The sequence below is a fragment of the Chrysemys picta genome, chromosome 5 (genome assembly GCF_011386835.1).
Source record: "Chrysemys picta bellii isolate R12L10 chromosome 5, ASM1138683v2, whole genome shotgun sequence".
Classification (NCBI taxonomy): domain Eukaryota; kingdom Metazoa; phylum Chordata; order Testudines; family Emydidae; genus Chrysemys; species Chrysemys picta.
In genome coordinates this window covers 70,703,076-70,716,384 of record NC_088795.1, presented here as the reverse complement: position 1 = coordinate 70,716,384, position 13,309 = coordinate 70,703,076, and the positions used below count along the sequence as shown (strand labels likewise).

Below are 13,309 nucleotides of genomic sequence, written 5' to 3'. Positions count from 1 at the left end.
TGTAACTCCCCGAGTCACAGAATTCTCCACAATGGTGGCATGAGTAATATTTAATGTTGAACAATATCATGGTCCAAATGACAAAAATTACAGTCATTTGTAATTGTAGATTAATACAAGGTCCAGTCATAGTTTACTAAATTGTTTAATTCTTTAGGGATATTTGGATCAAGAAGGTAATACCATAGGATTTGCTGGACTTGTAACCCATCTGCATTATCACGAACCTTCCAATCTTGTCTTAGTCAGCTTTCTTGTGAAGGGCTTGTTCCACAAACTGTGCCAGCCGAGGAAAGGTAAGTTCATGTTCACTACCTTTTTACGTAGTTAAGAAATTGACACTAAATTAAAAATAATTGTTAAAGAGTAGAAGACAAGTTACATATATAACGGAAAAAATTACCCAGATATATTCCATCTCTTCTGGTTATTTCCTCCAATCAACCAACATCACCTCTGTCTTGGCACAACTGAACTTCAGTCAACTAGCCATCATCCAAACCCCTATCACAGCTGAACAAGCAGAGAAACTGCATTGTTCTGATCTGATGAAAAAGATGAGTGAATGTTGCAGTTTTGGGTAATTGCATCTATGACCTCTCTGTGGTGTGCTCAAGGGATGCTCCATTAGGTCTCGAGCCTTCAGTGTCACCTCTCTCTGGTCAGGGACTTGCATTTATCTGCCTCCAGACATGGCATGTAGGCTGCATCCCCCTACAATTCACTGTGATTGTTCCAGCAGGTCTGATTTGTTCAGCATTTGCAGTTTCACACTCTCACAAGGGCTAAGACCGTAGTTTACTAGGGACCAGACAGCTTTATATAGAGCACAATGCATTTATTTTAGATAAAGAGATTACAAAGAAAATATAATAAAAGACAAACACATACACCCATCCGTCCTATGGTGACCCTGGCTAGTTCCAGTTCTTCCAACCCTTCAGCAGGATTTGCCTCTTCCCCATCTCCACTTTGGTCAAAGGTTCATGTCAGTTTATTGGATCAAAGTGAGAGCCCCCTTGAATAAGTTTAAACTCAGCCTTTATACCCCAAAGCCCTTCTTTGTCTCCTGGTCTCTTGAAGCTAGTCTGAGCCAGAATGTGCAATTCCCCCCAGAGGGTGGTACTTATGTGTCTCAGGGTCTGCAGTAACTGCCCCCCACTTATTTTAGTTCCTGAAAGGAGTTCTGTAACCCTCCCCAACCAGTCTACATACAAGCCTGGGTTCACAGAGATACAGATAACATTATAAAGTGGATCCAATAGTCTCAAGATATGCCTGCATTAGTCATAGGTGTCTGTCACAGTCAACAGCATGCTTATGGCGCCACGTCTGAAAATTCCTCACTATCTCACACTGTGGCCTTACATTTACATTGAGCAAGAGGGGTAACAAAAACACGAGAGAGAGAGACTCCTGCGGGTAGATGTTCAGTTGCTGAATAGCACCCTAGGAATCTTCTCTGAGAGAATACAATAGAGCCACTCCATCATGGTTCTTTCTATCCTTGCCAGAATATGCAACTTTCTGAACAATAGCATCAAAGGCAACTAACAGATCTAAAAGAATCATCACAGATATTTAGTCTTTGTCCATTGCTAAAAGGAGATCGCTGATCAAGGGGACCAGAGCTATGTTCAAATTTAAAACCAGATTTGAAGAAATCAAAAAAATCTGCACACTCTTGATAAAGCCAGAGCTGCCTCAATAAAATTTTCTCAATAGGCTTCCCTCAAAATATTAGAGACACAACATGGCACCTCCTAGTTCCTCCCAAGTCCATGTAGTGTAATGGAGTTTGGACACATTACCCACATTATATCATAAGCGGCAACATTATGTATGTTTGCACCTATATTAGAGGTTTTTTTTCTAGAATTAGAAAGTTTGCTACGTGAGTTTTTCCAAACGCTTACAATATTGGCTAGTTTAGGCTTTAATCCCAACATCCTTGTTCTGACTGTCTGAGTTTTCTGTTTTGAATAGACTCAAAGACATTTTCTAAAGAGGTGATGGAACAACTAGTGCTAGTACTGGCAAATCTGTTTGGAAGAAGATATATCCCAGCCAGCGTGATTAAATCTAAACAAAATTTTTACCAGTCAAAGGTAAGATGAAATCTCTTGTTTTATTTTTTTTAAATATTTAGTAAATAATGATAAAATAAAACAGAGAGGTAGGCTAAGTGATTGCTGATAATTTGAACAACAGATCTACAGGAGAGATAACCTCTCTTTTGATGTTAGAGTATCACATTGTGTAACTGTAGGCTGCTAGCCTGAGCCCTCAGTTCAGAAAGCGCTCATACCATGCTGGTTCTAGCCCTCTTTCTCACCTGGTTCTAGCCCTCTTTATTTGTTCACAATAAAACCGTTCAACATAAGATCCATATATAAACCCAGTATTTTCCCTTGACCCAGGGTCTTCTTCAGGGGCCTATCTAGTCCTAACATGTTTTAGTCTTACCAATCACTTGCAGGCCTGCCAACAAGAGAGGCAAAGGGGGCAACTGCCCAGGGGCCCAGGTGATTTAAAAGGGCCCGGGAGTCCCGGGCCCCTTTAAATCATCTGGATGGGCCGCAGGGCACCTAGATATGCAAGACCACTCCGGGCCCTGTGCTTTGCGGGGCCCCATGGGCTGATGTGGGCGGTCCCGAAAGTGGCGGATTCATCACTTCCACCCCGGAACCTGTTCCCTTGGGGACAGCCCTGGCCCAGAATTTCTGTCGATGGGCCTGCTCACTTGCCTGAGAGTCACTCTGCTCCAAGGCCCTCCACAGGCACCCACCTATTTCCTGTAAGGTCCCCTTGACCTAGGAGCTTCCTACTACAGTCTTTCTACTCTGAGCAGCTATCTTCAATACCTGCCCCCCTTGCTGGCTTTTATAATCAGCTAGTCTATCTCAGCTGTGAGGTAGCTGATCAGTCACAGGTGAGGCTCGGTGTAACTCTCCTTAAGCAGCCAGTCACTTTTAGTCAGTGATGAAAGCCATATACACAACCCTTAATTGAAAAGAATCATTATTAGATGCAAACATAAAGATTGGAGATTTGATGATCTTTAGATGAGATGAGCTCTTTGCAAGCCCAATGTTGTGAACTCAGTTCTAAACAGGAAGATCATCTCCCTCTCTTGAACTTGAAGATTTCCTCTACAACAGCTAGAAGCCTCTGCAAAACTTTTTCACAGTTTGGACTCCAGTTTTAGAAACTGTTTCACAAACTACCTCCCCTCCCTTTCAAATAACATCCCTATGGCAGTTAATTGCTTACATGGCAAAATAATATTGGAAATGTTTCAATATACTTTTTTTTTTTGGCTTACTTTTAATGCTGTTTAAACTATGGAAATGAGATAGCGCTCTACAGACCACAAGCTGCTGCTCTATGGACCACAGTTTGGGAACCTCTGCTCTAGTGTATTTTAATTGAGTAGGGGAAGATGTTGCCTGATCTTTAGATTATGTATTAATTATATTGATTACTTAATAATCCCCAGTTATCATTTTGAGGGTTGCCAGGTTCTTGCCCCAAGATCAGGCCCAGTATTATTCAAATTATTATATAGTTGGGAACCCCTGATGTGCACAGTTGCAACACTCACACTATGGGAACTCTTTTATATTTACAAATATAGTTTATTAATACATTTAGCACAGTCACAAACACCCCAACTCAGTAAGGTAGATAAAAATACTACAAAATGTACATCTGAACACAAATACACTCACACCATCTCCTGTAGAACAACCTGAACTGTTAGCCATCATCTTCCTCATCACCATCACCTTCCCCATCATCACCAATGGCCATCATTCTGGCATCCCCCAAGGACTACATCTTCTCTCCTACCACTCCTAAGCTGGGATGCCACTTTTATAATATGTTATGCTGACGCCGTTATGTTTGATGCATATTCAGCAGGGGATTTTTTTCCCTTTTCCTTATTTGTATTTCCTCACCTTACTAATGTTGGAGTATCTTTTTCCTATAGGTTAGTATATCAATGATCTGAACTTATTATCATATACATCCATTCATGGCCCTTTTGTGGTTAGGCATCACATTTGTTATTTCTGTCCTAACTGGTTATTTCAGTTCTTTCCAAGTTCCAAGTTGTGGTGTACCCGTTAAGTTTAAAAGGGTATGCACTTAGGAAAGCCCCTATGCCAACCTGCTTTAACACATCCTCTATGTTAAAGGTCGCAGCCACACATGGACCTTATGCTTTAACTCTTCACCATCTATCTAGGTGAAAGGTCCCAAACATATGTATGCTAACTTTGCCTTAGCTCACCATACAAGATGTGGCCTGCAGTCCCTTGTGTTACAGCCAAAATATACTCTAATAGAGACTTATAAACCTATTCTAATAAAATAATCAAACCCATAAGAAAATAAGAAATTTATAAGAAAAGATATATAGGTAAGCAAGCAAGCTAGTCTTAAATGTATCTCATGTACCTGTTGTGTATATCAGTTTGTTGCCAGGACGCTTCTGTGGTTGAATTATTTACCTGTGGTCAGAACTTCCCCTTAAACTCTATTTTCAGCTCCCCAAATACGTGAGGTTTTCTGTTGGGCCGTTTTTCTGTGCAGAGGCTATCTGTTCAAAGTTCATAGGTCTCAAGCCTTATGCTAACTTGCTGAAGCTAATGTCTTACAGGATACAGGCCTGTAGGTTTTTTGCATTACTGCTGAATACAATGCAAAGCAAAATACAATACAAAGCAGTAAATATAATAAAGGCAAGCTAGCACACTGGGCTACAGATGTTTGTGTGGTGGGATAACATCTTTCCTATGTAACCTATAACGTGTACAGCATAAATTACTGATTTGTGCCTAGCAGACAGGGCCGGCTCCAGGCACCAGCTTACCAAGCAGGTGCTTGGGGCGGCCACTTCGGAGAGGGGCGGCACGTCCAGCTGTTCGGTGGCAATTCGGTGGACGGTCCCTCACTCCCGCTCGGAGTGAAGGACCTCCCGCCGAATTGCCGCTGCAGATTGCGCTCGTGATCACGGCTTTTTTGTTTTTGTTTTTGTTTGGCTGCTTGGGGTGGCCAAAACCCTGGAGCTGGCCTTGCTAGCAGAGCTGCTGTTTCAGTCTGTTTACAGGCTCTGGAAGAAATTTTTGACATTTTCAAGCACTAGAAACTTAAAAATGAAAGCTTGAGATTCAGCAAAATAATTCTGTGGCAATGGGTGGATTACCAGGCAAATTCTGTAGCCACAAAATTGCAGACTACAACGTAGGGTTTGACTTATTATGGAGATAATCTGTTCTAAAGTCTTGCTTTTAGAAACAGTGACTTCAGTTGGAAATATCTAACATCAGATATGCTAAATATTGTCACTGCAACACCATACTGTAAAAGTATAGTATACAGCTCAGCTTTTCTGTACCCTTTTTGTTGCTCAGAAAACTGGTAAAACTCTAGACTGAATGTAAGTGTTCTATCCCACAACATTTGTATTGTTTTAGGTGTTCCTTGAAGATCTCCCAGAAGACTTTGCTGTTGCATTACATGAGTTCAACAACAAAATAGAGGAGAATTTTGGCCATTTTTTATTGATTATTTCCAAGATGGCTGATATGAAACAAGAATACCAACTTCCTCTTTCAAGGATTGGTAAGTGAATGCTACATTTATACATTCATATTCACTGTGGTTTGCTTCATTGAAATATTGTGTTTTGGGCTATTAGAGCCTGGTCTAGTGGTAGTGTAATGTGGAAGATAGGGGCTCAATTCCTTGTTCATAAGTCAACACACGCTAGAATCTGTATGAAAGCAACAGTCCTCTGAGGTAGGAAATATCTCACTTTGATATCTTGCAATTTTCTTGCCAACTAAAGAACCTGCACTGATGGACTCTAAAAAGGATTTTGTCAAAGCCTCATTAGAAGGAGGGTAATAATAATGGCCTTCAATGGGAAAAGAGAACAGGAGGAAAGTGTGGGTTCAGACTGCAAAAAAGACATAAAGAACCCTCTGAGTAGAAAGAAATATGGTATGATAGCGTAACAGGTTGGCAGTGTTTGCCTGAAGCATCCATCTTGTTAGCAAGATCCTTGCTGCTCTAGCTGAGACTACAAATCCAGTTATCAGAGTGGCTTCCAGCCCTGTACATCTACATCTAGACCAGAGGATATACTGCTACTGCACTTACGTCCCATCTATAGATCTTACTCTGTGAATATCACATAGTAACTGGAGGGGGTGGGGAGGTAGGTTGGAGCTTGCTCAGTGCAGATGGAATGTTCCCAGATTGTAGCAGCAGTCTTCTAAATTCTACCGAGCATATGTAAATGGTGATCAGGTTCTTTTAAGTCAGCAAAATCTGGATAGATTTTGTCCTGGGAACCCCAGAAGATACCTCTCTGATTACAGGACTAATTGCAAATACTGCTTCACCCCCCGAAGGCATTTCTTCAAAGAAATTGATGGAAAATATTTTAGTATTGGCTAATCAGCCTATTTCCCCCTAAACTCATTCTTAGAAATGGCTGAACCGCTTTTGCTGAATCTTTCAAAAAAAAAAATCAGCCTGAGGAGAAACCAAGCATGGGAAATTTCAGATCAAGTAGTTAAAATCTGGCAGAATTATAAGCAGCTGAAAACAGAGGTTTATTATAGAAAGTGATAGATAACTCTAATTATAAGCATTGTCTGTAAGGTCAAAATTATAAAGAGAACTATTAAGTCAAAAAGAGTAATAAAAATATTTCTTGCATTATCTGATCCTTTCTCAGAGGACAGTTGTGTTGCGTATGTATTCTTAAACTTTTCATTTCACATCTTGTTCCGGTTAGATTTTTCAAGTGAAGAATGCAATGACTCTAAACTGGTGTCTCACTTGATGAGTTGTAATGAAGGAAGAACTGCTGTTTCACCTTTTGCATGCCTGTCTGGAAACGTGGATAGTGATTTACTTCATGCAGAGACTGTCAACAGTGTAAGTGGGGGAGATTTGTAAAGTATTAATGCAGGTTCACTTTGTCTATACTCCAGAATAAATATATTCAGATACTTCATATGAAAAAGGAATTGCCACTCTAGTGATAACAGTTTGTACTTTTTATTTACCTGGTGTCTGAGGATATCAAAGTGCTTGACAAACATTAAGGAATCTGGCTTCACAATAGCTCTGAGGTAGGTATTATGCCTATTTTACAGATCAGGAGACTGAGGCATAGGGAAATTTAGGCAGCATTCTTCTGCTAAAAGAGAAGACAGGGATCTATTGCTATTAAGAAAGAGGCCTCTATCCTCTATTTATAGATTCAAATTCTACCTGACCTACATTCACACTGATTTTAGTAGAGATGCTTAGGCAAAATTTGCTCCATATTTTGTATTACTTCCAAGGAGTATATATTCCTAACAAGGAGCTTATTTAATGTTGTCAAATATAAGGAATATATAATGCCTCTTTTCTAGGGCTCAGCTGGCTTCCTGTTCACTTTTGGTGCTGATTTTGATCTAATGCCCTATATAGTTTGAAATCTGTTAAGGGAGAGAGAGTCTCTCTACATGTACTGCCACTGTAATTGAAATTAGTTGTGAAGCTTTCAGGGATTTAACTATAGAGGTAACTATCTGGAGGCCTGTCATTTTCAGCAGGTAACATTTAATTTTGGAACACAGTCCCTGCATTTGTTGATCAGAACCCGAGTCTGATGGGGGCATGGTATAATGCTCATCTATTTACGCACGCTTTTGTTTGAATCGGGTGATTGTAGGGAAGACTATCGAGCTATTTTTGAGAGAATGTTAATTTAGTCTGATGGAGTTGATTGTGTTTTCTTTTAATTTAGAGCTTCTTGGATAAGCCCATTTTTATAAACAAAAAAAATTAAAAAAAATGTATTGTAAAGAATAAAACCACTTTTAAAAATTGGTATCGGTGTTTCCTTCCTAGAATCCATAATTAGAAAAGAGACACTCACTCACCAATTTTTTCAGTCGTGCACTAAGCCAGCAGAAGCTTTCAGTTATCATTTTTAATTCCTTAATATGCTTACTTTTCTACACTACTAGTAATCTAATAAGATGAAATTAAGTAACAATTATAGGAAAATAATTTTGTTGAATATTTTAGTAATAATATTAATTTGTCTTAAAATGTAAAACTCTCCAGTAAATAAGAGGTTTCATTGATGGTTACTCTTTCCTTGTCTTTCCATCCTCCTGATAGGAACTCTGTAGTATTTAACAGACTGACACTTTGTGCAGTTATTTTCCTTGACTCTGCTTAAAAAAAAAATCTCATTTTGTAGGTGCTCTTGGGTTCCATTTGCTACATAACCTTCTTTGCATAAATTTGGAAGAAAGAATTTCAAAAATAATCTAAACTTAAGCTCCTAAATATTTAGGCACTTTAATAAGAGGCCTGATTTTTCAAAAAACATATTAAGGGTCCAGCTAGGGTGACCAGATGTCCCGATTTTATGGGACAGTCCCGATTTTGTGGGCTTTTTCTTATATAGGCATAGGGTGACCAGATGAGATCAAGAAAATATCGGGACACTGGGGGAGGGGGGGGAAGCCGAGTGCTGCCGGCCGGCCAAGAGCAAAAAAAAAAAAAAAAAAAAGAAAGAAAGAAGCCGAGTGCTGCTGGCCGGCCGAGAGCAAAATATTGGGACAAAAATTGCGTCCCGACCAGAGATCGAATATTATCGGGACGTCTGGTCACCCTATATAGGCACCTATTACCCCTACCCCCATCCCGATTTGTCACATTTGCCCACTGGTCACCCTAAGTCCAGTAGATCCCATTATTCAATAGGAGCTGCTAGGTGCTCAGCATTTTTGAAAATTTGGTCCATTCTTTACGAATATAAATAAGGATTTAAGAGCCTAATTTTTAGGTATGCTTGGCTGGGATTCTTTAAGAAATATTAGTTTCATAAAATAAATTAACCATCATTCTAAAGTGATGACTACTTTTATTAATGCTTTATTTCCATCAAGAATGCCATAAGGGCTTTGTCCTGCAAACAAAACTACCCAATAATGTCAATGGAATTTCTACTCTTGGGCTCCAGTTCAGCAACGTACTTGATCATGTGCCTAACTTTAAGCACATGAGTAATCCCACTGACTTCAGGCCTTGCTGAATTTAAGCTTCCAGGATCAGATTTAAGTCTGGCACTTAGACACAGAAACCAAAAAACAGACTGTCTGGGTAAAACAAGATGGGTGGCAACCCTACTTAAGTGTTAAGTTGACATGTAGATGAGTAACGTCAAAACATGGAAAACCCTGGATAAGCAGGCAAAGAATTTATACAATAAACCTGAAAGATCTGAATCTTAAAATTAAGTTGCACTGTTTCTTCAGGTCATATTACGCACAGTTGGTATTACTGCTGGAAATATTCCTGTACTTTGTGCAAAGAAATTTGATAATCGAAGAAGAAGAATGCCACTTAATGCTTATGCGCTTGACTTCTATAAACATGGTTCTTTGACAGCAATGGCACAAGATAATGGGTAAGCAACTGATGTTTCTTTGATTTAATTTTTCATCTTAAGCAGAGTTATAACCCTGATAGTTTAAGAGGTTAAAATATTATGCATATTGCATCATCTACTCCCCAGCCCTACTCATCCATTTCAATGAGTGAAGAACATACAATCCTAACTTTTGACTGTGAACACTCCTAACACTACTGTATTTACTAGTGGCCCTCATACCCTTAGATAAGAGGTAGCCCTGGTGGGCTAAATGTTTTGATTATATTTATTGTCCATATATATTTTTTTATGAATCACTCTTTAAACTCTAGGAGAAAAATACAGTTCAGTGCACAGGCAACTATCTAAAGTATTCTCATACCTGTGTGTTTCACAGAAGTCTTTCAAGAGCTTTTTCAGTAATCTACTATTTTCAGTGTTCTGATATAGTCTTACTTCGGGTGAAATTGAGCTCAGTGCAGGGTTCTTGCACAAAGTCCTGTGCACCACGTAAGCATGCAAGTAAAGCTTAAGTGAAAAAAGCCTGCTGCCCTTCCATTTACTCTAGGTAAAATTCAACCTTGTGCAGAGTGCAAGTTACAAGGCTCACTTAAGCCTTTTTTTTAAGGACTTTAGTGGAACTTAAATGGTGCATAAGCCTTCTGTGGACCACCTGCACAGAGATTAATTGAGCTTGAAATCCTGGCCCTTAAAACTAGTGGGAATTTTATCACTGATTTCAGTGTGGCCATGATTACCCTGAATATGTACAAGTGAAACACTGTAAAACACCTGCATCCGAAGAAGTGGGCTGTAGCCCACAAAAGCTTATGCTCAAATAAATTTGTTAGTCTCTAAGGTGCCACAAGTACTCCTGTTCTTTTTGCGGATACAGACTAACATGGCTGCTAGTCTGAAACCTGTAATATACATGCTTAAATACTTCTAGTTATTTACATTTGGAAATCTTTTCTTTTTCTAGTATACATGAAGGAGAAGCTTATCTTCTGCTGAAAGATTTTTCACTCACTATTAAAGCTATCAGGTATACATATGCTGGTGACTCTATTTAAACAAGAAAATGGACTAAAAGGGAAGTTATTTTTTGTAAATAATTTAAGATACTTTTTAAAATGTATGGTACCTGAAATGAAAAGAAAACTCTGTTTTCACTTGCCTTTTGAAAAACGTGTGATTTTGATAATTATGTCCTGTACAAATAATTTCAATCCCTAGTAAAATAGTGGATGAAATAGTAAGTAGTGGGAAATTCACTAAACATCTACAGGATGACAGTACCATGTTCATGAGTTTAGAATAGCATGGGTTTAGAAAGATTAAATCTTGGCAAACAAACTTTACTGTTTTCTTAGTTAGACCTACACAACCAGTGAGTGAAAGGAAGGCAATAGATGTACTAGATTTGGGGCTAGATTCCTCAGCTACTGTAGATCAGTGTAGCTCTATTGAAATAATGGAGTCAATGGAACTACACTGATTTTAGCTAAGAATGTGTCACTTGGTTTTTAGTAACACATTTAACACTGTGAAATCATGTTTGAAAAATTAATTCAAATTAACTTGGTTAAGTACACTTTTATGTTGACTGATAATTAATGGCAAGACTATAAACAAAGGATAATGATAAATCTCAATATAGGTCTTTTTTCTGAGAAAAATGCTGAGCGCACTGATCCAGCAAAGCACTTTAGAACATGCTCAATTTTAAGCATGTGAGTAGTTCCACTGACTTCAAGAGAGGGGGCTCAGGGAGAAGACAGCTCTCTAAGGATCCCCTTGCAGAGCTCCTCTCACATCATTCCATTAGGAAGAGGCTAATACAGTATAGCATTCCACAGCTTCTTGTGGCTCCTCCGTTCAGCAAAGCAATTAAGTATGTGCATATCTTTAAGCATGTCTAAGTCCTGTTCAAGTCAATGAAATGAAACACATGATTAAGTGCATTGCTGAGTAGGGATAAACTTAAGCATGTGAGTAAATACTTTGCTAGGAGCCAGAGTAAGGAACTTCCTGTTGGAGTAATGGTGACTTATAAATGTAGAATTGCAGAATCTAGAATCACAGAATCCAGAACCACAGAGCTTGAAATAGTAGAGGCCCTGTTCCATGAGAGTGGCCTCAAAACTCAACCACATCCAAGAAATTTGACTTCAAAAACTAAACTGTGTCATAGGCCACAGCACTACATGTTGTACAGGTCGTCCTGCTGATTAATTTGAGAAAAAACAGGCACATGACTCTTCATTTTAAAATTAATACACCCAGAGCTTCAGTTTTTAATAAATCAAACAAAATAAGGAGAGAAATAAAAATGAGTTGGTAAACATATTTAACTCTAACTATAATTGTATAAAAAAAATTAAATCCACAAACTGGGAGCTACCTTAACATTTAAACTAAGAGAATGTTCTTTCTTTACATAAAAGCAACTTTACAATTAATCATTTTCCCTTCTATTTTGCAGCGTTTCTCTAAGTGAACTCTGTGATGATGAGGAGGACAACGTTGTGCAGGCATTTAGCCAACTCAGTGACAGTTACTGGGAAAAACTGCAAAAAGTCTAAGGCTAAAGATATAAAATCATCTATGTGCTGAAGCAACAAAATTCCCAAACTATGTTTCCTCATTTGTTATAACTTGGAAATATTATTATTTTCATAACTGCTTTAGGATAGTAATTTAAATTTGTTTTAATTACATAAAGTCTTGAATTCTGTCATCAATTTAATTCCTCCACAACTCAGTTTTATTATGTATTTTATTGGTGTGGCTATAAGATGTGTTGATTTTACAGATTTTGTGACAATTATGGTACTCATGGCTCTGCTGTGCATAGCAAAACATGTTTAGCTTGCCATGCTAGACCTTTTTTATGTAAAAAGATTTAGTTTCAAGTATGTATTTGAGAGATTGTGCTAAATATTAAGAATTTAAATTCAGAGATTATGTACAAAAACAACTTATGCTCTGTTTCTTTTATTAATCTATTAATAAAAAGTAACTAATTCAGGGAATAACTTTCATTATGCTCTAAGAAATAAATGTTATAATTAAAGTAATGAGTGCCATGACTTTCCTCTTATTTTTAAACTAAAATTATTACTTTTCTATTTTTTTTGTTTATGTCAAACAGCAAGCTTTTAATGATGAACTAGTAGACTGAAGAAGCCATGACTGATATAAAAAACTGGGTCCACAGTTTTGAAAAGGAAGTTGAAAAACTGGAAAGGGTGCAGAGAAGATCCACAAAAATGATTTGAGGATGAGGGAAAAAGTCCTTTACAATGAGAGACTTGAAGAGCTGAATTTGTTTATCTTATCAAAATAGATCAAGAGGTGACTTGATTATTGTGTAAAAGCACCTTCATGGGGAGAAATACTGGCTAATGCTGACACTAATGTACCAAAGAAAAGCCTAACAAGAACCAGTGGTTGGAAGTTAAAGCCAGAAAAATTCATATTAGAAATAACCCCATTTTTAAGGTGAGAGTGATTAACTGTTGGAGCAAACTACCAGGGGCAGCTCTAGCTTTTTTGCCGCCCCAAGCACGGCAGTTGGCGGCACGCCTGCAGGAGGTCCCCGGTCCCGCAGAATCAGCGGCATGCCTGCAGGAGGTCCGTTGGTCCCGCCGAATTGCCGCTGAAGCCTGGAGCCGCCGCTGGGTATCAGGAGGGTTGCGGGAGAAGAGGTGCAGGGGAAGGGGGGAGATGCGGGAGGTCTGGGGGGGAGGGTACAAGGGGAGAGGTGCAGGTGAAGGGAGAGTACAAGGGGAAGGGGTGCGGCGAAGGAGCGATGGGGGGAGGTTACAAGTGGAGGGGCTGCGAGTG

At 38.9% G+C, this 13,309-nt stretch overlaps 1 protein-coding gene across 5 annotated transcripts in view; it reads left to right on the top strand.

Moving 5' to 3' along the window:
- LOC101939412 (DExD/H-box helicase 60) overlaps positions 1–12,540 on the top strand; it is a 76,334-nt gene extending 63,794 nt beyond the window's left edge. For 4 of the 5 annotated variants that reach the window (XM_042842128.2, XM_042842125.2, XM_005309742.5 and 1 more), the window contains 7 exons: positions 158–296; positions 1,987–2,108; positions 5,484–5,631; positions 6,815–6,957; positions 9,345–9,496; positions 10,443–10,505; positions 11,946–12,540. In XM_042842128.2, coding sequence (XP_042698062.2) covers positions 158–296; positions 1,987–2,108; positions 5,484–5,631; positions 6,815–6,957; positions 9,345–9,496; positions 10,443–10,505; positions 11,946–12,045 — 867 coding nt within the window. In that variant the 3' untranslated portion in view covers positions 12,046–12,540. The remainder of the gene's footprint in view (positions 1–157; positions 297–1,986; positions 2,109–5,483; positions 5,632–6,814; positions 6,958–9,344; positions 9,497–10,442; positions 10,506–11,945) is intronic. The other variant, XM_042842124.2, reaches the window with a different exon arrangement.
- Positions 12,541–13,309: the final 769 nt, after the last annotated feature.